This window comes from Chelonoidis abingdonii, chromosome 1 (assembly GCF_003597395.2).
Source record: "Chelonoidis abingdonii isolate Lonesome George chromosome 1, CheloAbing_2.0, whole genome shotgun sequence".
NCBI classification, from domain to species: Eukaryota; Metazoa; Chordata; order Testudines; family Testudinidae; genus Chelonoidis; species Chelonoidis abingdonii.
The window spans coordinates 109,860,535-109,884,396 of record NC_133769.1 but is presented as its reverse complement, the minus strand read 5'-3'; the positions used below and the strand labels follow the sequence as shown (position 1 = coordinate 109,884,396).

Genomic DNA, 23,862 nt, shown 5'->3' with positions numbered 1-23,862 from the left:
GCACCAGCTGTTCTGCTAGAACAGCCCCTTGGGCTTGGGAGCAGCTGGATGTAAATTTGAGCTGCCTTAACTTACACAGCTGGGTCAGAGCAGTCTCCAGAAGACAGCCTCTGAACATGAGGTTCACAAAGGTGGTATATTGCCACTTTTGTGCCTCCTCTCCTGCCATGAAATGCACTGAGATCAGCTTGGATGCAGGTCAGATTAGGCTATGATGTGTGCCCACATACACATATTACACCAGAGGTAGTCAATTATCTTTTGTCAAGGTCCCAATGTCTTGGTCAAGGTATAGTCAATGTCTAGACTTGAGAAAATAATTAAAACAAAAAAACAATGATGATAATAAGTTAATAAAAATATTCCAGGGTCCATTCAAAAGCATCTGGTGGTCTGTATTTGACCCACAGTCCACCTACTGACCACCCTGGTATTACAACAATACATGACGCTGTACCCTCCCCATATATAAAGGCACATTAGGCACCCACTCTGCACTTCCATATTCAGATACATGCTTGGAACTCGCATGAAAGTGGTTGAGAATGGTAGTGTCTACGCATGCTTTAGATACAGTACCTGTATGGTGGTATTCCTCGCCTTGGCTATGAAGTCCACATTGATGCCTCCAATCACCACCTTAATAAGAGGGGTAGGGGAGATTGGAGGAAAAAATTGGCCAGAAGAAGTGCTGAGTTTTGTTTGCTTTTCTCAAGCCAGCTGCAGAAGAATAAATTGCTTGAGGCATGCAGGGTATTAGACGCACACACAGCACCAAAAATACAAAGTTTTGTTGGCATAGCTATGTTGGTTATGAGTGTGGAAAAAATAATTACCCCCCCCCCCAAACAAATAGTGTAAATGCAGCTAGGCTGACAGAAGAGTGCTTCTGTCAGCCTAGCTAATGTTGTTTGTGGAAGGGGTGTAGCTATGCCAGCGGAATAACTCTTTCTGCAAGTTTACACTGTGCCTACACTAGGGGGCTCTGCCAGCATAGCTATATTGGCCAAGGCTCTATATCCGGGGTCTCAAACACGCGGCCTATTTCCTACGGCCCACCATAGGCACTGATTCCACCAGCAGCCAAGCTCCCCTCACCTCCCAGCCGAGCGTGCCACATCCCTGCTCCTCCACCTATCTCCCAGCACTTCCCGCCGCAAACAGCTGTTTGCCTGTTGGTGGCACTTAGGATTTTCCAGGAGGGAGTGGGGAGGAGCAGGGACACAGCACACTCAGGGGAGGAGGCAAAGAAGATGTGAGGTCGGGACCAGGATTTGGAATAGGAGCAGAGAGGGGGCAGAGATGGGGCAGGGACTTTGGGGAAGAGGTTGGAATGGGGGCGGGGAAGGGTGGGGCCTCATGGAAGGGGTAGAGTGGAGGCGGGGCCGAGGGCAGAGGTGGGGGCTTTAACCGAAGTAATTCTAAAAGTAAATGCATGTTTTGTCCTTTGAATGAGGTGCATTACTGAGTGTTTATATTTTATTAAAACCCTTCTTTGCATTACCATTTTTAAAAAGTGAATACATTGCCTTTTAATAGCATACTATATTACTCTTCAGTTTTTTCATTTTTGACTATCTGTTTGTATCATTGTGTGAAAAGGTGTCAGTGATGCAGCCCTCGGGCCAATGCACTAGTCCTCATGTGGCCCCCGTGGTGATTTGAGTTTGAGACCCCTGCTCTATAGTGCAGACATGACCTTACCTTGCATTGACAACTAAGTTGATGTGTGTGTTGGGAAAGGTTATCTATGTGGGGGGAAGGGAGGAAATGTGAAAACAAGATAGGACCTTAAAGACATTTGTAGGAAACCCAAGCTGAATGTGCTAGAGGTCCACTTTGATTACTAAGGCCAATGCCAGTGCTAATCACTGAAGCCTCTGGCTCACAGAAGCATTTAGAAAGGGGGAATAAAAATAAAGAGTGAAGAGCATTTAAAAAGCACCTGAGGGAATTAAAGAGAGTGAACATTGATTCTCCAACTGTTTACAGCAGAACGAATGGTCCTTGCCCCACAGTGAAGAGTCACCATGTTTCGGACACTGGCTGTGAACTTATCTATAATGCTATTTGTAGATAGGCACTATACATGGAAGAGCAGAGAACTCACAGGCCTAAGTGCAGTTACTTTCTCACACCGAAGCAGGTTGCCCTTCCCTGTGGCAGTTTGGATCTTGCTCAGGGCCACAGCTATGCGGCTGCCCACTCTGGCATTGTTCTGGATCAGAGCAATGTCTGAATGGAAATTCTTTTTTAAAGAAATAAACAGCAAGAACCTGGCCTGGGAGAAGCCTGTGTAGGAACTTCCCTTCCCTAAGGGGAAGAGAACAGGAAGTGGAGGCTGGGACAGCAACACAGGGGGACCTCTTGGTCCTGATTCACTCCACTCTAGTTATTGTACATATGCCAGATTCCCCTACTGCGTGGAAACCTCACAATCTTTAAAGGCATTTATCTTTACCACACACCTCGGACTCAGGGAAACGCTATCAGATGGGGAGTCTAACAGTTAGGTGCCTAAATACCTTTGAGGATCTGGCCCTACCTGACTTGCCTAAGATCACACAGGAAGTCTGTAGAGGACTAGGGAATTGAATCCCTGTCTCCCAAGTGCACTCCCTCACTGCTGGGCCATCCTTTTTCTCCCCAAATGCAGGGTGGTTGATCATACTCCAGCACGCTCAAGCACAAATGCTACTCAAGTGACATATAATAATGATGCCCAGAGTCTTCTCTCTAAGACAGAGGGAGCCTGGTAGCTTGGGTGCTTGGTGTACTGCCTGTCCTGAAAATTGCAGGAGAGCCTTGGCTTTAGAGCACCTCCTCTCCTTGCCAGTCACCAGTTTTTACAGCAGAAATTGAGGGAGACAGAGTGTTATTAACAAGTTTAACAACTGTTTCTGTGCATTCAGCCATTTTGAAATGCTACAGTATTTGCCCTTTCAAGTTTCCAGATTAGCAACAGTGACAGTATTTTGTGGTCAACCTGTCCAATTAAATTTTTTCAGGGGGGATTGTGGAATATTTTTTTTCTTTAGTAAAAGGATACTGGAGTCCAGCGATTTTCCACTAGTCAATTCATTCACCTTCTGTAGCATAAAGGGAGTCAGCTCTTTTCCTGTGATCCCTTTCGACCTGCAAACAAAAAGAAAATGCCTTTTGATAAGAAGTGAGCTAGCAGGGCATCAGAGTGGACGCACTGGATACTAACAGATAATCTAGCTATATAACTGCATGCCATCTAAGGCCCAGTAAACAAGCCTCAGTACACAGTACATAGAACTATAGTGAAAATCATATCAAGGAGTCACCCAGACCTGAGATTAAGGACATAGTCTGCACTACAGCCTTGTTGCAGTATAGGTTAGAAAAATGATCACAGCAAGAGTAATCTGGGGCCCCTGAAATCTGCAACATAATCTAAGTATAGATTTTAAATTACTACTCATTTTTCAATGCAAATAGTTAGAAAAATATTTCCTCCTTTTACTTAGCTGTTAAAAATTGTGTTCTGGGTTTCCCTCACCTCCAAATAACAGTATTTTTCTGCACTTCCTTAGCTTGCCTTATGAGTTATTACTGATATGGAGTGAAATTCACCTCTCTGCAGAAGAGGGTTCAAGTAGTACATAGATCTTGTTTTGGCCATCTGCACAAGGGTGAATTTCACACACAATGAATAGTTGCAGGGGAAAGTGAAAGGGGGAGCTAATTTTCAAATCATTTTTGTTTTGAAATATAAATGTATTTACAATTTCTATCTCTGCCCAAAAATTCTGATTTAGGAAAGGAGATGAGAATATTTAATTTTTTTAAGGCAATGCTGTTCTCTTTTAAAATGCCCATCCTTGGTCTGTGCCAAGGAGTTGAGTACTTATGATAAGCACTGAAGCCCCTTATGTGGTCACAACCACAGAGTAAATGAAGGACAAAGTTTGGAGTGTTTCTCACCGGGCGTTGCTCAGAGCTTCTTGGATGGCATCTTCAATGACCTGTCCTGAAGCAGCGTCCTCCTTAGGGCAGGGCACTGCGATCAACACTCCACTGCCCAGGCCCAGTGCCAATGTACTGGCTAAGAGAGGAGAGACAGCTGTTAGTTGTGTCTGTGTGAGCTGAATAATCCAATCAAACTGTGAAACACCAAGGCATAGGAGAGAGAGCGCGCGCACATAAGTGTGATGGAATGTTCCCTGACATCAAGGATTGAACCAACGATCTCCAGAGCTGAAAGCACAAGTCTCTGCAGACTGAGCTAAGAAGAATCAGGCCTCATAGCAGGGGGCTATAACACACACATTCTTTGTGGATTAGGCACAGCTGGGAACACATAAATTACACGAGTCTGTAGGTTGTATGTGTAAACTCTGATGCGGGGCGGGGAGGTCTGTGTATATGTCAGGTGTATGTGTGAGGAAAGCAGAGACATGAAGACAACATTTTAAGAAGAGGCTCCCTTGTTGTCTAGACCTGCTTTGAGCAGGGTTAGACGAGTGGGTGGTGGTAACACCTGTGCGTCTGTGGTCTGTCTACACTAGTGCTCCTACTGTTGCTGCCAATGGTGGTGCTGCAGCAGTGGGAGATTTCCTAAAAATGGCTAGTTTAGACTTATTGCCTAAGCAGTTCCCTTGCCTGGCAGCTGGTCCTCACATTGGCAATGCTGGCAGACCAGATTTCCTGTGGCCTTGATTGTGGGATGGTTGAGTGGGTGGATAGCAGTTCTCTGCTGGCAGTGGTCTGGGTAGTCAGTGTCACGGAGTCCGCGGGCGATGCTCTGGAACTGCTCCCCACAAAGCCAGGCAGGACTTTGGGAGCCTCCTCTCCCTCGGAGCAGACTTGTTCAGGGCAAGAAGCTCACACGTCTTCACCTCCTGGGTCTCTCCTTGGAGCATTCAGCATCCTCTGCCCCTCCGGTGCGCTTCCCACAGCGAGCCTCCACCCAGGCGGGGGTCCTGGGGAGCCAGCCACAGGTCCTGCACCCCCACTTTGCAGTCAGACGTGACTCTCAGCCAGCAAACAGAGGTTTATTCGATGACAGGAACAGGGTCTAAACAGAGCTTGTAATACAGCGAACAGACCCCTCGGCCGGGTCCATTCTGGGGGGCAGTGAGCCCTAGACCCCTAGGTCTGCACTTCACTCCTTATCCCCAGGTAGCTCCAGACTAACCAACCCCTCCAGCCCCTCCTCTCTGCTCAGCTCCTTTCCGGGCCAGGAGGTCACCTGATCCCTTTGTCTCCAACACCTTCAGTTGGCACCTTTGCAGAGGAGGAGGGGCCCAGGCCATCAGTTGCTAGGATACAGAGTGCCAGGCATTAGGTGCACTGGCCCTTCCTCTGTAGCAATCTGCCAGATACTTAAGAACTGCCTAGGGGACACTGAGGCACCAACACAGTATTCAGAGCAAACATTAGGAACAGTCCCAGTTCGTCACATCTCTCCCCCCTTCGAGACCGAACTGAGCCAGGTCACTCCAGCCAGTGACCTGGGGAAGTTCGAACCACCAACGTTCCCCATGGATGCCCCAGCATCTCTCCAATTCCTTGGTGTGATTACACCAGGCCCTCCAGTTTTGTGTGCCCTCTCTTGCTTGAGTGTGCTTGATGGCACTTGCAGGCCGCATGTGGGAAGGTTTATGCGGCCTGTACCCTTTGCCACCCCAATACTCCTGGGTTTAAACTGGGACAGGGTCTTCTCCCAGCACTCTGGGCTGCAATTCGGGCTCTCTTGGTTAAGAGCCCCCATCTTGGCCTTGGCCAGCTCTGGGCTTGGGCAGCCCGCTCCCCACCTTGTGGCCCAGATACAACACCTCTGCCATCCCCATCTTATACTTTCCAACTTTTACCATCAGTCCCACCTCCTTGAGGCAGCCCAGCCCCCTCTTCACCTGGGGACACCTGTTCCTCCCAGGTCTGGCTAAAGATGCACAAGTTATCAGTGTCTGCCAGGGCAAGTTCTCCATCCCCTCTGCTGGTCTAGAATCTCCCCAGGCCTAGGCATGGGGCGGCATCGGACACTGTGATGGCTTTAAGCTTCTGATAGCCCCCATAAACGAGACCATCCTGTCTCCCCTTGGGGATCAGCCCCACGGATGAGGCCCATGGGCTGTAAAACGGCTGGATCCCATCTAAAGCCAGCATGTCCTTGACCTCTCTCTCCAGGATCTGGGTTGCTTTCCCAGTGACTCTGAATGGGAACACCTGATGGGGAGATTGGCTCCCACCTCAGGGAAGAGATCCACCAGGGGGTCTTTTCCCTTCTCCTCCCAATCCTCCCCTTTCCGGTCAGGGGTCCCCTCACTCTCCTCCCATCCAGCAGCTTGAGAGGGAAGAACCCTGTGGATTCCTGGGGCACACCAGCTGCCTCCTGATTCCCCTCAGTTCTACTTCCTCTTGGGGAGTCCCATTCCCGGGACAGGAATCCCTTCCCCCACAGGACTCTGTCCCTGCAGCCTTCCCCAAGGGGTTTGCAGCGCTGTGACCAGCAAGTTCCTCAGCTTCTCCAAGGAGGGATCTCTCTGCAGCTCGGTCTGGGATTCAGCTGCTGGGGCAGGGAGTGGGACCTGCTCCCTCTCACTGGCTGGGCCTGGGGTCACAGCCTCCCTGAGCCTTGTCCCTGGTAGCTCCCTCCCTGCTGTATAATCATTTCCCAGCAGCACGTCTGGACCAGGCAAACCTGGTTGGCAGCTGACCTGCCCTTGCCTGGGTGTCCCCCACTCAGCGGGGTCTCAGCTCCCCCCGTGCTCAGCGCTGCCCTGGCTGTCCCAGTGGGGGCAGGCAGCGAGCTCCTCTGCTCTGGTCTCAGCATCAGAGCCAGCGTGAGCCCCTCTCCGGTGTGCAGGGGGCGGGGGAGCATCTCTCCCTCCCCGGAGGGGGTCAGTCCCAGGGGGGCTGGTTACAGGTAGGCAGGTATCCTGAGTCCAGCAGCCCCTCCCACTGCCAGCAAGGTCTTTGCATTTTCACTGACCATTTCCATCCCAGCCAATTGGTTCCCTGGATTTAAATTCAAACGCCTCGGCAGTTACAGGAAGCAGGCCTGGATCCTGTCCCAAAGGGAGACAGTCACCCCAACAAGGGCCTCCAGCCGATATCCTGGAGAACCCCAATGACCAGCCAGTCCCGACCCCTCCTGCGTCTGCACAGGGATCCGGGCCCATAGGCAGGGCGAGGGGCTTCACCCCAGGGACCTTCACCCAGGTCCCACAGTCCCTCAGCATCTGCGGCTGCACCACCACAGTTCCCTCTGTCCCAGGGCCTCGCCCCTGCAGGCGTGTTTCCCCACTGACCCCTGGGCAGCCCCCTATGTCTCTCCACTCCACCATCACCAGTCCGTGCTGCTGCTGCTTCTCCTGCAGCTTTTCCACAGCCTCTTGCTCTCTCTCATGGTCCTCTCGCTCTCTCAGGCTCTGCTCCAATCCCATCCGTCTCCGATCCCCTGATGGGGAACCAATCGTGAGAGACCCTTGTCTGGTTGGGGACCAGACTCCTCGCAGGGATGCCTGCTGCTGCTCAGCTGCTCCCAGATCCTCTTGTAAGCCCCATCTGGTCAGGAAATCTGCTCCTCAGAGCGGCCCTCCTCGCTCCAAACTGCACGATTAACTGTGCCTTGGTGAACTTCCCCGATGCGTGCAAACTCTCTCTTTGTAGTTCACAGGATCACAATGTCCTTCTTAAGGAGCTGGTGACAGGCCATCACTTCACCGTTCCCAAGTGGCTCTGGACTCACAGGCCTGTGTGCTCTTGGCTCCCCCCCATGGTTTCCAGGAAGAACCCTGGTGTGCCAGCCTTTCTCGTGATCACCACCTCTTTGCCAGGGTTACGAGCTGCAGACTCCTCTGCCCCGGGACTGCTCCTGCAATCCCAGGGGAACCCTGCTACTGCAAAAATCCTTCTCTCTCTCCCAGGGTCGAGCGGCAAGCTCCCTCCGCCCCTGAGACTGCTCAAATGCAGTCCTTAGGGGGACCCTGTTACTCCAACAGTCCTCTCGCTGGTCACACACTTCCAGAGGTTAACTGCCCCCTGAAACCGTCCTCTCTCGCCTTCAGCACGCCTGGTCCTCATTATCCCTCCTCTGTTTTACTGCTCCCCAGTCACTTACTGCAGGAAGCGCCATCCACGGGGTGCAGTATCTCCCTCCGCTGCCACCAGTTGTCACGGAGTCCGCGGGGCGATGCTCTGGAACTGCTCCCCACAAAGCCAGTTCAGGACTTTGGGAGCCTCCTCTCCTCGGAGCAGACTTGTTCAGGGCAAGAAGCTCACACGTCTTCACCTCCTGGGTCTCTCCTTGGAGCATTCAGCATCCTCTGCCCCTCCGTGCGCTTCCAACAGCGAGCCCACCCAGGCGGGGTCCTGGGGAAGCCACAGGGTCCTGCACCCCCACTTTGCAGTCAGACGTGACTCTCAGCCAGCAAAACAGAGGTTTATTCGATGACAGGAACAGGGTCTAAACAGAGCTTTGTAGATACAGCGAACCAGACCCCTCGGCCGGGTCCATTCTGGGGGGCAGTGAGCCAGACCCCTAGGTCTGCACTTCACTCTTTATCCCCAGGTAGCTCCAGACTAACCAACCCCTCCAGCCCCTCCTCTCTGCTCAGCTCCTTTCCCGGGCCAGGAGGCACCTGATCCCTTTGTCTCCAACACCTTCAGTTGGCACCTTTGCAGAGGAGGGGCCCAGGCCATCAGTTGCTAGGATACAGAGTGCCAGGCATTAGGTGCACTGGCCCTTTGCTCTGCCAGATACTTAAGAACTGCCTAGGGGACACTGAGGCACCAACACAGTATTCAGAGCAAACATTAGGAACAGTCCCAGTTCGTCACAGTAGTCAGTTGGGGAGTAAGTTCCTTTTGGTTCTTAAGGTGGGCAGGTCTCCCCTGGCCACTGGAGGTCCCTCCTAGCTGGTTTGGATGTAAGCAAGACGGTCTCCCCAATATGGTGAAGTATGAGGATGAGTGGGAGAATGTAGCTCCACACTCCCTCCTAATACCAGCTCTTCTGACTTCAGGCTGGGGCTGGGCAGACACACAATCTCTGGCCAGAATAGTAGGTTGCTGTGGCCACAAGACTCCCACACAATGCTATAGCAGCTTGGTCCTGTCTCCTCATCCACTGTCAGGGATGGTCTAGAAAATGCTTGGTCCTGCCTTGAGTGCAGGGACTAGATGACCTCTTGAGATCTCTTCCAATCCTATGATTCTGTGACTGCTGGTGGAAGTTTGGAGGGGCTGCAGGGACCATGTGGGTTCTCCTCCATGACAGGGGACATAAGGAGAGAATTCCCTTTGCAGTAGCTGCAGCCATCGCAGCAATTCAGAGAGGGCTGAAGAGTTTAACGAGCAGAGCCAGCTTCATGTTCCTGGGCAGGTTGCAAAACAATTTCTTGTCCCCCTATCTGTAACCAGTTTCTTTCCACAATTATACCATGCACGGGGCTGCACTGAGGATTTTGAGGGAGAGTTCGAGAGATGCTTCTTCAGGATATACCCAAACTAAACTCCAGAGCTGTGCTGGACCCAGATTTTTCATTCCAGAGGGAGTTTCACAATTTCAAAATTGTTTCATTCCAGAAGGGATTGAAAACAAAAAACACTCCCTACAAACAAATATTCCAATAAAAGAAAAAAAGTGTTTTGGGTCAACTGAACTGTTTGTTTTGACAAAGTAAAATAGTTTGGTTCTGATTTTGACTTTTTTATGACTTTTTGTTTCAATTTTTTTATTTTCTATTAGATTTCATAAGACAAAATGAAAAAATTGAAACAAAAACTCATTTTGAAACAGCAGATCAAAACATTCTGTTCTGAAAAAAATCAAAATGGCATGTTTCAACCTTATTGAAATGCTTTTTTTCTATTTTTGTCTCAAAACTGATTTTCATCAAAGGTGACATGATGCATTTCTGCAAAACATTTTGCTTTTCAGCAAATCAATGAGAAAACATTCCACTGGAAAATTTCCAAAGCCTCCTCCAGAAGTGGAGACCAGCTGCACAGTCCCTTCAGTCCTAGCAATCAGTTTGCATCAGCTTACGTTTTCAAGTCCATCTTTGCAATGAAAAGGGATAGAAACTACTTCTTCCTTTTTTTTTTTTTTTAAGATAGCTGTGATTCTTCTTCCTGAGGTCCAGAGGCCAGCTTTGTTAACAAGGGGCTCACCTGAAACCCCTCCAGATCCTCAGAGCAGGCAAACTGCATGTATGTGAGAGTGCCAGGGTGTTGCAAATGATTCTGTGCAACTCAGAGCACAGATGCTGGAACTGGGGCTGCTGGGGGTGCTGCCACACCCCCTGGATTGAAGTGGTTTCCATCATACACAGGGTTTACAGTTTGGTTCAGTGGGTCTCAGCACTCCCACTATACAAATTGTTCCAGAACCCTTGACTCAGGGCATATATAACTTCTGCTTAGTTGGTACCATCTAAAGGCTGACCCTTTTCTCCTCTGCTTCCAAAGCAAAGGGACAGAAAAGGCGTTCTTCTGGACAGCCACCTCCTCAGGTGAAATTAACACAGAAAGAACATCATTAAAACACAACAATCTGTGTGAACCTCTGCCTCCTGATCCAAATCTGAACTTCACAGCTTGGGTCTTTCTCCACTGCAAACTCACCAATAAGTTTGGCAGCCTCCTCCTCATTCTGCACCTGACACGGTGCTTGGAAACCACTCTGACGGGAGAAGAAGGCAGGGAATTCCCTTGAGTCTCCAAAGGCAGCCACGCAGACACCCTGAGTCTCCTGCAACAGTGAAGATGAGATGAACAAATAATCAGCAGATGGAATGAAGAGCCACCAACAGTGGCTACTTTCCCACCTACTCAGCTAAGAGTTGCCACACCGTAGAATAGAATTTGGTTAGTTTTACACATCTTCTTTTCTACTCTAGATATTGCACAGTAATTTTTCAAAGCAAGGAATTAGATACATAACTGTGGAGGCAAATGTGATGACCTTAGAACAGGGGTCGGAAACCTTTCAGAAGTGGTGTGCCGAGTATTCATTTATTCATTCGGTTCTAATTTAAGGTTTCGCGTGTCGGTAATACATTTTAATGTTTTTTAGAAGGTCTCTCTCTATAAGTCTATATATTATATAACTAAACTAGTGTTGTATTGTAAAATAAACAAGGTTTTCAAAATGTTTAAGAAGTTTCATTTAAAATGAAATTAAAATGTTGATTTTACGCTGCTGGCCCACTCAGCCCGCTGCTGGTCTGGGGTTCTGTTCACCTAGGCCAGCAGCGGGCTGAGCGAGGCCTGGGCTGGGACCCCCGCTGCAAGGGTCAGCAGCCAGAACCCCGACCCAGCAGCTAGGCTGGGCAGGCAGCGGGAGACCCAGAGGGCTGGGGACAGGACTAGAGTCAGGTTGGGGGCTGGGAGGTGTCGGGCAGGGGGGGCTAGGTATGGTGGGGTAACCAGAGTCCTAGGCTGGTTGTGTGTGTGTGGGGGAATGAAGGAGTCTAAGCAGAAGGGCTGGGTGGTATGAGGGAGGTACAGGCTCAGTGCAGGGGGCCTTGGGAGGTGTGGAGGCTCAGGCAGAGGGCGTGGCTTGTGTTGTGGGGCAGGGCGGGTAAGGCTCAGGGAGAGGTTGGTGCTGGCCCCTAAGACTCCAACCCTGCGCCCGCCGACTACCCCCCCTCCTCCAACCCACCCTGCTCTATGTCCCCTGACTGCCCCCACCCGTTATCCAACCCCCCCCAGCCCTGGACCCTTTACCTTGAGGCTCCACGCAGAGCCAGACACGCTGCCCTGCGGGAGTGCGCAGCCCCGACCCCCAGAGCGCTGCACGCAGCGGCAGGGCTCCAGGGGAGGGGAGAAGGCAGGGGAGGGGCCAGAAGCTTGCTGCACTCAGCCCGGGAGCGCGGACCCCATGGCTTGCCATGCCGGGAGAGTGGGGCTATTTGCTCACCCCGTGTGCACGGCTATGCTTCTGCTCCCTACCCCCGCAGGGGCGGGGAGGGGAGAGCGGGCAGGGCTGGGCAGGATTTTTAGTGGCATGCTGGAGTCCTGGCAGGCTCTAGCGTGCCATTAAAAATTGGCTTGCGTGCCGTCTTTGGCACGCGTGTCATAGGTTGCCGACCCCTGGCCTTAGAACCTGGTTTAGTGAGACAATGTTAACAAGAACAATAGGGCTATCGGGGGTTGACTGGTTCTCTTCTCTGCCCTCATTTTCAGCAGCCCACACAACAACTTGTACTACCTACCAGATATTCCAGCGTCCTACCAATGTCCAGAATAGACTTAACGCCTGCGGAAACCACAGCAACTGCAGTGCGTCCTAGTTCGGTCAGGTCAGCACTCACATCCATAGCTGTTAAGGGAAAAGTAGTCTTTGTGTTAGTGACAGAGTTGCATTCCTAATTGTTATGCTCTCCTCACTTGCTGGGGAGATGGAAGTGAAGAAGAATGTTGTGTCCAATTAAAATTGCAGGGCAAATTTTACATAAGAGGAATATAATTTGCTAAATTTGGACATTGGCCAGAATACGATGAGTCATACCCCCTCACTTGCAAAATGTGCTGTGGGATCTTTCTTGATCACAAGGGATCATGGTCTTGGTTTTACATCTCATCCGAAAGGCAGCCCTTTCAGCAGCACAGTGCCTCCAACACTATGCTGGAGCATTTGGTTCAGTACTGATTCAGAAGGAAGAATGCCACTAAAAAGTCATGTTCCTACAGCATTCTAGGTTGTCCTTTATGGGTCATCCATCCTAAGCAGTGACCAGGGCCCAATTCTGGTCACTTGCAAGAGAGTCTCACCTGAGTACAGAGAGCCAAGCATATTTATCCGTATTCGCAATAACTTCAGCTCCCCTGGTAGTCTGTATCAGCATAGCTTGCTACTACAAAGGGTGCAGCCTGCTCCCATTGGACTGAATTACTGGCTAGCAAGCAACATCAAATGGTATACACACTATTCTGTGGATGGGAGAAAAGTCAAGACAAGCTTCCACCTCTCTTGGGGAATATAGGTGTCCCAGAGAAAGAAGTTGAGCCTTGTGGAGAGAAAGAATGGGAAAGAAAGGCAGGTGAAATATCAGAGGTCCTGACGACACTCATGCTGAAACCATGCCAGCATCAACTATGTCTACAGGCCTGTTCCTGATAGGGTTCTTGTATGATTTCCCTGGCCAGTGTAGTCAGGGATATTTTTCTGAGAAGTGTGCCAATTAAACTTTGTGCTATAGATACCAAGCACTGTGGTATCTTAGTGTAGATTTATCCCCATCTTTGGAATAAGGCTGAGGGTGATTGTTTTACTCTTCCCAGCAGGAGAATACGGTGGACCTATACAGACTAATCAGAAAAGAGGGAAAAGGTGGATGTAAACAAATAAAACTGTAACATTTAATTCAACAACAAAGAGACAATATGAAGTGCAATGCTCCTCTTACTCTTCTCTCCTTCGCGATGGACCCCTCCGATCCCTCCTGTCACAAACACGGGGATTCCTGCTTTGTGTGCCACAATCATTGTCCCTGACACAGTGGTACCGCCAGACAAACCCTGTAATGGAACAGTCAGTCATAATCCACATACTATGTGACATGGGGAACTGTATGTTCGTGGACAAACTACCAGCAGTTGCAAAACATTCTGCTGTGCCCAGTTTGCAGGTAACAGAGAACTGCTACAGTATTCTTTTTAACAAATCCTCAGGGAAAACCAAAAACATTCCTTTGCAATCCATACTCAGAGATGGTGTCATACTTTAAATTCCCTTACGCAGCCTGACTCCTAAGGGCACTCAAATAGTACAGAGAGTGCGTGCGTGTGCATGTGTGTGCGCGCAATATAAGAACTGTGATGGAAAAGTAAGTGCTGAGGAACTTATTCTGATGTAACTGATACACTGCAGAGTGTCTTTAACTTCCACATTCTTGCACCTTGATGGATGTTGCTTTTCTTGCTATAGCCCTCTCTTTTATATAGCCAGTTATACTATTGTATCTACTGAGAGGCCAGAAGATACAGTATGTGAATTACATTAACTTGGGCTCCCTAACATATCGGTAAGTGGGTGTAAGTAGGTCTGAGGAAGTCTAACTGAGTGTAAGAGAGTCTTGTCTTATGCCATCTTACATTTGGCACACAGTACAAAACACAAGATGCTGAGCCGCAAAGATAGGGTAACTAATGCAGCCTGGCTCTTGCCATTTTTCAGTGGAGTGGGTGGTATAATAGGACTATGGAGGCGGTGGTTTAATAGAACTTTTCCATGTCTAACTTCTGTGAGGGATGTATCTGCTACTATGTTCATGACATATTCATTATTATTATAAGGTAAGCTTGTGCTCTGGATAGCAGTAGTGATTACCTGGTTAATAAAAAGGTTAATGAGGCATGATTCATACAAGAAAAGGAATGATTGTGACTGGTGTGAGATAAGACACTGTTAGATATTGCTGATAAGATGTGGAGTAATGAAATGTTGTGGCTCCCAAAGGATAGCGTTACATGTCTGCTGTTGCCAGAGGTATCAGGCCAAATGGAATCAATGGGGCTGTGTCCATTTACACCAGCAGAGAATTTGACCCATCATTTCTCTATCAGGCATCCTTTCTTGTCAGTATTGCTATTCACGGGTACTATGGTCTCTAGATGCTCATGCAGGCAGACACATTGACGTTGGGCTCCAGAGGTCAGCACTAGACACATGAGCCATAATAACACCAGGAAGAGAAAGGAGTCTCTCATCATGAGTGGAGATGAAGTCTCTTGAATCTTCCTGTATAGACTATTCAAATGGAGCATCTGTGTCACAAATCTTTGTCCAAGCTATTGGGAAGGAAGACAAGCAAGAAGCCCCAAATTCATGAGGTTGTACTGTAAATATTTGTTTAAAAAATCCTAGTAATGGCTCGTCACCAAACTGAATCCAATCCAGACAAATAACAACCTAAAGTCATTGCTGTCTTATTGCTGTTCATTGGCCTATGCAAAATGAGCAGATGGTCTCAGTCTAATTCCTAGTGGACAGTCATCCACATCATTAAAAAACAAAACAAAAACCCCACCATAATTGGCACCTTGTTAATAATCCCAGCAGAGGGGGCAAAGAAGGAACTCCCCTTCATTCCTGGAAGTGTTCCTATTATACCAGGATTAAGGCACGTTGGCAAGTCTATGTGAGGAGTCTGGTACTGCTGCCATTTTTTGCCATGCATGCTTTGCCGATAAACAGAAGATTTTAGGCACCAGGGCTTTCAAATTGGCAATTCTCCTGAGTAGTTAAAATCACTTTAACAGTTGTGTGCATGTTTAAAGTGTATGGCCTATCATTGTTGTTGCATTGACCATCATTTGCAACACACCAGTTCTTTTTCACTATAATGTGTATGCCCTAAGCCAAGCCTCACTTTTCATGCTCTGAACCAGCACAGAATGATTTCCTTGGGGAAATGGCTATCAAATTGTGGTTTCCCAGCTCTACTAGTGTGGAATCTAGTTAGGAACATGTTTTGTGAACATGTCATCTTAATAATAGAAAATTGTATATGACATCTTCAGGACAATGAGAAGTACTTTTCCCACCTGGGTTTAGGCTGGGGCAGCATAACATTGCTATAAAGAAAACTTGATGGCAATGAAGATCTACATACAGTACCTGGCTGAGAACGTAGGGAAGGTCCCTCCGAGATACTTTAACTAAATTTTTGCTCTTTGCCAGAAACCGAAGTTCCTCATCATTGAGGCCGATGTGGATCCTGCCATTTAAAATGCCCACGGTTGCAGGTACTGACCCATTTGTCCTTACAATCTCTTCCACCTCTCTGGCCATGCTGGAGTAATACAGACAGAGCAACAAAAAATAAAACAGAAAAATGATAAGGTGGGAAATATTTTCAGATCTCTCTGCCACCATGTTCCAGTTCCTGCTCTATAACATTCCCTCAACTTCTGCTAAATCTGATTCCTCTCCTGCACCTTACAACTAGCAGAAGTCTTTGGATCTCATTGCCAGAGGTGCAGATCTTCCCACAGCTCCCATTGCCACGTTGCCAATGCTCAGTAGCTCTGAAAATTGGGCCCTTTATATATTTAGTTTCCAGCGGGTGTCTGAAGGTCTGACCTGCCTGTCTGTGTTGCATAGATTAGAGGAGATATGATTTGTGGTGGTGATGTTTAATTATAGTCTTCCCTAATATGCACCCAGGTCTATTCTGTGGCCAGTGAAGAAAAAAGTACTATATGTCCCGAGTCACTTATCAGTTCTGACTTCATCCTAAAAGGTAAACCAGGGCAGGTGTGGGTGGAAGAGACTGAGAACTCTTCCTAAATTGTGCCATAGATTATTTATGTAAAAGTGGCTTTCCACGTCACAGAGCAAACAGGTGTGGATGGGATTTGTTTCCATTAACTTGATTTACTGTACCATGCCAGCTTTTCTCTCCACCGAACAGCTGAAGGTGAATATCATGGAGAACCGAAGGGTAATGATTTGGTATCTTAAGGAAGCAATTACACATAATCTGGCATGTGCTTATATTTGGTACCTCCATACCTGTTTTGTAAGACATGAAGATGTAGGCCAGGGGCTCTCAAACTGGGGGTCGGGACCCCTCAGAGGGTGGCAAGGGCATTACATGGGGGATCATGAGCTATCAGTCTCCACCTCAAACCCCACTTTGCCTCTAGCATTTATAATGGTGTTAAATATATGCAAAAGTTTTTTTTAATTTATAAGAGGGGTCGCACTCAGAGGCTTCTATATAAAAGAGGTCACCTGTACAAACGTTTAAGAACTACTGATGTAGGCCAAGTGCTGTCAGCTCCCTGAAATGTGAGGGTATTTAGTGTAAATGATCCTCTTGAAGAATGGGATTGTTTTTTATAAAACATATTGTATTAACTGGCTAATGAATCACAACTCATACACCTTTACTGGATAGCCACCTATTCCAAGTCTTCATTAGACACTCAAATTCCTCCTCTCATAGTGCTGACTTTGGATATGGACAGTGAAAGGCATGGGATACTGAAATGCTGCAAGTTGGGGCTTCCTCGTCTTTGCAGGCTTTTTATTTACTAATTTGTGAGACTACTTCATTTCTTGTTGAGCAGAATGCAGATTTGGCAGGTCCTTCTGCCCCTGGGGCTTCTGTACCTGTCCTAGGCTGCCTTCTCACTAAAACAGAACTCACTGCATTCTGATCTCTAAGGAACAGCACCAGAGGAAAATAATGGCTGTATAAGAAACTAATAGAAAATTCAGTACAGTAACCTTCCTCTGCCATGGCTCAGTAGCTAAGCAAAAGTATGGGAGATTGCTTACATGTTTGGCACTGTCCCTCAGAGGAATACTTATATAGAGGGTACGCACAAGTAGAGAGTTGGTTGCAGAGATGGGGTTCCTTGGCACAGTGCTGCCTTAGCGTAGGCCAACAAGAGAGTCCAGGAGAACATTGCAGTGGCATTTACAGCCAATGTTCTTACAGGTACAGATGAGCAGAGGTCATCACTCTATTCCAGTAACTTTTACATTATAAAAGATGTAGCCAAAGAAACTGATGAGTACTTGCAAGGTCTCCACAAGCCATACAGCCACAAATGCCTGAGCTCTCTATCCAGATGGGGCAACGTCGTCATTTGCTGCCACTTTGTGAAGAGACCCAGGGATTTGATGCTACAGATGGATATGTATAGTACATGTAAATCTAGGGTTTATCATACAGTTCTGCTGTCTTTGGAAGCCCAGATGCAGCTGTTTTGTAACCAAAGTCATATTCTGCATGCTTACCACACCCTCCGTTCCCATTAATTGTAGTGGCAGCTTTGGGTGAACCACAAATACAGAAACAGGCCCACAGATTATCAGACACAACCGTACAATTTTGCTGCACTAGGGTCATCAAATCTACAACCTCAAATTCTGGGGATAGGGCATGCCATGTGTAATGATGGTGCTCTCCAAGGCTACGATCGGTCTCCCATCAGCCAGAGCTTCCTCCACAGAAGATGAAACCCTGAAATGAGTTCCTAGGAATAAAATATAGGAAAATCATTTATATTTTAAGGTGACAATAGACTTTTTGATTTATCAAACTGATCTACATTAGGCAGCGTGGGGATAGCTGAATAGGGATATGGAGGATCAAACTGAGATGAGCACACAACCTAATTTTTATGGGACAGTCCCAATTTTTGTGAATCTGTCCTGTGTCCTGCAAAGCCATGCGAAAGCAAAACCTGCTTGAAATATTAAATCATTTGGGTAAGGAAATTTAGAAATTATTCAGACTTTTCAAGTAAATATATTACTTAGTGCCACAAACCAGAAAAGAATTCATCATTTTGAGACCAATTTTAGAGGAAATTTTGAGAAGAGAAAGCTATGAACTTATTCTGTATCAGCTCAGCACCTACAGTATTCACCATAGGCAGGAATTCAGATAGCCCAAGATCAGATCTATGCCCAAGGTGCCATGAAATTTAGACAAACAATTTTATTAGGAGTAATGTAGAGCTTGAAGAGTGATTAGGATCCTTTTAATCCGAGGATTATTCTTTATTATTTTTTGTATTGCACTAGCATCAAAGGGTCCCAGTCATGCTTCTCCTGAAATCTGAACTGTGAAGTCAATTGTCAATCAATTTCATACTGAACATTATAGGCCTCATTATCCTCTCCCACCAATTTTACAGCTGTGTAACTCCAGAGACTTCAGTGAAGCTAATCCCAATTTACACTGGTGTAAGTGAGAGGAGAACTGGGCTTTGCAAGCCTGCCATGATTTGAGAAGGGTGTGGTAAAAATACCACCACAGCCAAGACATTACAGTATCATGCACTGAAATTCCCTTGCCCCATACTTTTCCCTATAAATGCCATAAAACAGAAGCTCTCTGTGAAATGAGTTTTAAAAGGCCTCAGGCTACCTTGAGTGAGCTGCCTCTGCATTGTTCCCAGACAGGATCCTGGGTGCATTCCGCTCACAGGGACTTTTTCAGAGGACACTACTCACCATGTAGGAATCTTCTCATCTGGATGATCCTAGGAGCCACAGCACCTGTTTGTCTTCCCAAGGTACAGGCCAGATTTCCAATCATGCTGTGTGCAGGGATGGCACTGTCAGGAGAGCAATGCCATGTCAAATGAAAGTACTATAGAAGGCAGTGACCTTACTGTTTCCCAAACTGCTTATTAATCATTAACTGCAGCCCGGCTCCCTGTGATCTCCAGATTGAGAAAACAAGTTGTATGTGTTGTAGAGGATGGGCTAACAGATGGAAAAATCCTATGTATAGATGAACTCGGGTTTTGGGTGCCTTAGACAAAGTGGTAAGCAGTATGGTAAAATGTGCAAAGAAAGAAACCTGCAGACAAAGAGAAAGCCAGATGGCAGCACAGTCGGTGCAAGGAAGTTTTGCGCTCTAGGCAAAACTTCCACCTTGCGTCCCCCTAGCCCTGCAGCAGCTCCCCTCTGCCCTGAGGCGCCCCCCCACCACGGCAGCTCCTCGCCCCCTGCAGCAGCTCCCAACCCCCAGGCCCGGGGAGCCCTGCGGTACCTCCCCACCCTAGCTCACCTCTGCTCCGTGTCCTCTCCCAGCATGCTGTCCTGCTCTAATTCTGCTCTCAGGCTTGCGGCGCCAAACAGCTGATTGGCGCCGCAAGCCTGGAAGGCGGGAGAAGCGAAGCAGTGACTGCACGGTGGAACCCCCAAGCTGCCGGCGGCGGCGCGCTAACCCCAGAGAACCCTCAGGCTGCTGGCAGCGGCGCGCTGACCCCAGGGAACCCTCAGGCTGCCGGCGGCGGCGTGCTGACCCAGGGGAACCCCTGGGTTGCCAGCGGCAGCTCAGACTCCCTCTCCCTCCCAGGGCAGTGGCCGCTCAAACACTTAAAAAAAAAAATTGGAGGGCACCGCTTTGTGGCGCCCCCAAATCCTGGTGCCCTAGGCAACCGCCTAGTCTGCCTAAATGGTAGCACCAGCCCTGGATGGCAGATAGTAAATACAGAGAGACAGACTAGCTTCCCCAGAAACAAGAGGGCTGAATAATCTCTTACTTTATGTAATCACTACATAAAAAGGTACAAAGGGCTGGAAATGGGGAGTTTCAGTTCAACTCTAACAATAGTTCTTTCAGTCCTTCTCCAGAAGCTATTCTTTTCTCTGAACAACTTCTGTTAATGTCTGAAACTATTCCTTCATTCTAAAAAAATTATATATCTAAATAGAAAGCTAATTCCATAGAAAGAGATGGGCTTGTGGTGAAGGCAATGGACTAGGAGTCAGGAGCAATTCTTGGCTCCTTCACAGACTTCCTGTGTGAACCAGGGCAAGTCTCTTAATCCTCTGGGTCTCGGTTTTCCAGCTGTGAAATGGGATAATACTTCCTTTGTCTGTCTTGTTCAGTGAGACTGTAAACTCTTCAGGACAGGAAGTGTCTTTTTACTATGGGTTCACGCAGTGGCTAGCACAGTGAGGCCCTGTTCTCAGTTGGGACCTCTAGGCACTACTATAATAGAAATAATTAATAATAATTAATATATGCACACTCAGTAGGTGATTTTTGATAGAATCTCAGAAATCCACCTGTAAGGAAGGAATGGGTCTGTTTGATATAACAGGAGGAATAGTTCTTACAGATATTCTCTCTCAAGCCACCAAACATCAGTTGCCAAGAGAGATGAGACCCTCCTGACCTAAACAGTGGGCCAAATCCAGATGTCAATAATCCTCTTTTAATCTGTCCTTACTAAAAAAACCCTTCATTTCATTAAATGTTTGGAATCAGATATGATCTCTGGGGAGCAAAATCCCCCTTCTATATATGTGCTCTTTATTAGGTCTGTGCTAAACTCCAACAGTTTGGGATCCCCAAGGGTTCACACAAACTTTCTAGTTTTGAGTTGTGAGCCTGCCGCCCGCAGGCCAAATTCAGCCCTCGTGTAACTTCTTTGAAGATAGCTGGATATCAGGTCACTCCAGTTTTGTGCTGAGTTTCCAGTTTTAAATAAGCCCCCAAACTGAATGTGAAACATCAGCTGAAATTGCCAAGTTGCACCTGTTTGGGAATCAAAACCAACTTGTTTCCACTCAAAACCCTACATTACCTCAGGTTTACTAGAAACTATTCAGCCAACATTCACTTAATATTCAGACTAGGTTTACTGAGAGATTTTTGAACTTGGCAGACATTTTAGCAAACCCTGCCTGAACTTTTGGTTTATAACAAAAGATATGAAGTTTCATTACAAAAGTTTCACACAGTTCTAGTTTAAACTAGCTTTTCCCCAAGTAACCCTCCCCCAAACCCTCCCAGCCAGAAGCTCTTTGTTATGTACCATCAGCATTTTGATTTCATTAAGTGGCGGACTGGTATGTTGTCAGTCTCTTACCTCTGGGTTTCTGTCTGACATCCATGGGCTGTTGTCTGCACTAAATTGTCACTCAAGCAGCTCTGCAGGGAGGTGGGACTAGTGGGGCTTGCAGCAGAATTGGCTTGAGCTGTTGTGCATTCCAGCCGCATGCTCCACGCTGAGATAGTCTATCATTAACAGCCTAAGCAGCTGGGGCTCTGGAACTGGTCCCTGCATAGGGGATAGGAGAGAATTTCACAACTGAATAGGGATTTCTTTTGCTAACTTGGTGCCAAATATTTTCCCCTCTTTTCACATCACTTTTTTTTTTTTCACTTTTCATGTTCCTTTGTTCTTTGTACTAGGTTTTAAACATGAACTTAGTGCTGGTGAAAGTCACTAAATGGAGAGCCCTGGGGATTTAAGTTCTACTTATTTATCCACAGACAGTACAGAAAGTAGCAATACAAGCTTCCTTTACAACATGGGAGGTGTTAAACCCACCTTTGGAGGAGAGCAGGTAGTTCACTCTAAATGCCCGTTCAGTCCTTGAATGCTCCGCAAGGAATGCCGCTGGAGTTAGTGCCAGGTTTGGTTATACTCAGAGGTGAAAGTAAGCCAGTACGGTCTGGTATGGTGTACCGGCAAGAGCCAGTACGCTGTGCTGGACCGCATCAACTTCCACAGCTGGGATTGAAAGGGCTCTGGGCTGCCCACAGCTGCAGGCAGCCCAGAGCCCTTTGAATCCTGGCCACGGCTCAGGCGGCCAGGCCGGGGCTGGGATTTAAAGGGCTCAAAGCTCCCCGTGGCTGTGGGCAGCCTAGAGCCCTTTAAATCCCGGCCGCGGCTCCAGTGGTAGGGCTGGGGCCGGGATTTAAAGGGCTCAGAGCTCCCCGCGGCTGTGGCAGCCCAGAGTTCTTTGAATCCCGCCATGGCTCTGGCGGCCGGGCTGGGGCCAGGATTTAAAGGGCTCCGGGCTTCCCTCAGTGGCAGGAGCTCTGGGCCCTTTAAATCCCTGCCCCAGCCCCGCAAAGCTTGGAGTTCCCCTGGTGGCCAGAGCCTCGGGTCCTTTAATTTGCCCCTTAGGCTCCCAGTCACCTCTATAGCTGGGAGCCCCTGGTTGATTTAAAGGCTCTGGGTCTCCCAGCCACAGCTGGTTCCCCAGGGCCTTTAAATCTTGAGAGGACACACCTCTTCCACATGAGGCCACGCCCCCTCAGGACTCCGGCAGTACCGGTAAGTCCTGTAAGTTGCTTTCACCCCTGGTTATACTTTTTCTGACATGCATACCTGTCCCCTGGGACATTTACAGAGAACACAAGCTCATTTCACAAAAGCCACTGGATAGCTCTCAAACTGTAATTACTTTCAGACCCTACAGATCTGAGCTGGATTCAGACTTGGAACTAGAATTGAAATGGTCTTTATCTCCTTTCCAAAACAAAAGCTTACATGTAGCTATCTAAAACACAGTGTTTGTTTAGATGAATCAAATAAAAACCTCTAGAAAGAACTAAACAATTAAAATAAACAATATGTCATATTTTCAAGAGATTATATCAAATATAAGGTCAGGGTGGATCTCATAACTTTTACAAATGTCTCCAGGTGACCTCTAAGTTGATCAGAAATATGTCTTTTTATGCATCCTTTCTTCCCTTAATCCATTCTGACACTGAAGGGGCAGATTTTTTTTCTTTCATCTCCTTTGTCTTGCTAAAGACAAAAGGCATAGTTAATGTTAGTCCCAGTGTCACTGGCCACCTGTTGCATTTTCAGGCTGATAGTTCATCCATTTAATGTTGGTTTTTGTGTTAAAAGATTGTTTAAATCCGCCCAGAAGATGCTGAAAACTTTAAAATTCAGTGGAAATTTAAAATCCTGTCATAATCAGGCCTAGCTCCAATTCATTTCAAGTGGAGTTGCATCTACTTACGCTAGGAATTAGTTTGCCACACATATCTCACAATCTAAGGCCCTGATCCTATCCTGAGCTCTGTATGGGTGACTGTGTGCATGGAGCCCCACTGAAATCGACTGGGCTCTGTACAGGCAGAGGAGTCCACCCATGTAGTGCTCAGTGAAGGATCAGGGCCTATATATGGATATGATAAAACAAGTGCAGTCACAAACAAAGTGTGCGAAAGAGAAGTCATCCTTTAAGGGGATATAATAGTTTCTCAAACACCATGAATTTTAGTCTGGAAATTCCAATCTAAATTTAAATCTACTTTAAATTCCACGTTAAAGTTCCACTTTACAAAACAAGCAGACAAATAAAATCGAAAGCTTTGGGAAGATACAAATATACAGAGTCACACACACAAATTCTGCCCTATGGTACCTTCCTGAGCACAATGAGTCACTCTAAGTCAACCTTATTCATCTATATCACAGGTTCTTCTTATTAGTGACCATCAAAAGGACCTTACCAGAGTCCCCTGTGATCATTGATCCAATCCCAAGCTCTTAGGCTGGAGGAGGTTCTACACAAGCTGCCTTATCACTGGACCCATCTTTTTCTTCTGTGTACTTTTTTTCTGAAGGGGATGCTAGTCTTCAGCCTAGGGT

At 47.6% G+C, this 23,862-nt stretch overlaps 1 protein-coding gene across 1 annotated transcript in view; it reads right to left on the bottom strand.

Moving 5' to 3' along the window:
• The window catches only part of LOC116826442 (uncharacterized), a 64,534-nt gene extending 43,060 nt beyond the window's left edge, over positions 1-21,474 (bottom strand). Inside the window, exons 1-11 of the mRNA XM_032783172.2 lie at positions 21,331-21,474; positions 18,956-19,059; positions 17,856-17,970; positions 15,599-15,773; positions 13,386-13,497; positions 12,192-12,298; positions 10,600-10,726; positions 3,952-4,072; positions 3,050-3,135; positions 2,111-2,235; positions 580-639 (exon numbers count right to left, since the gene is read on the bottom strand). Of these exons, the coding sequence (XP_032639063.2) occupies positions 580-639; positions 2,111-2,235; positions 3,050-3,135; positions 3,952-4,072; positions 10,600-10,726; positions 12,192-12,298; positions 13,386-13,497; positions 15,599-15,773; positions 17,856-17,970; positions 18,956-19,059; positions 21,331-21,461 (1,263 nt within the window). The 5' untranslated portion in view covers positions 21,462-21,474. The remainder of the gene's footprint in view (positions 1-579; positions 640-2,110; positions 2,236-3,049; positions 3,136-3,951; positions 4,073-10,599; positions 10,727-12,191; positions 12,299-13,385; positions 13,498-15,598; positions 15,774-17,855; positions 17,971-18,955; positions 19,060-21,330) is intronic.
• Positions 21,475-23,862: the final 2,388 nt, after the last annotated feature.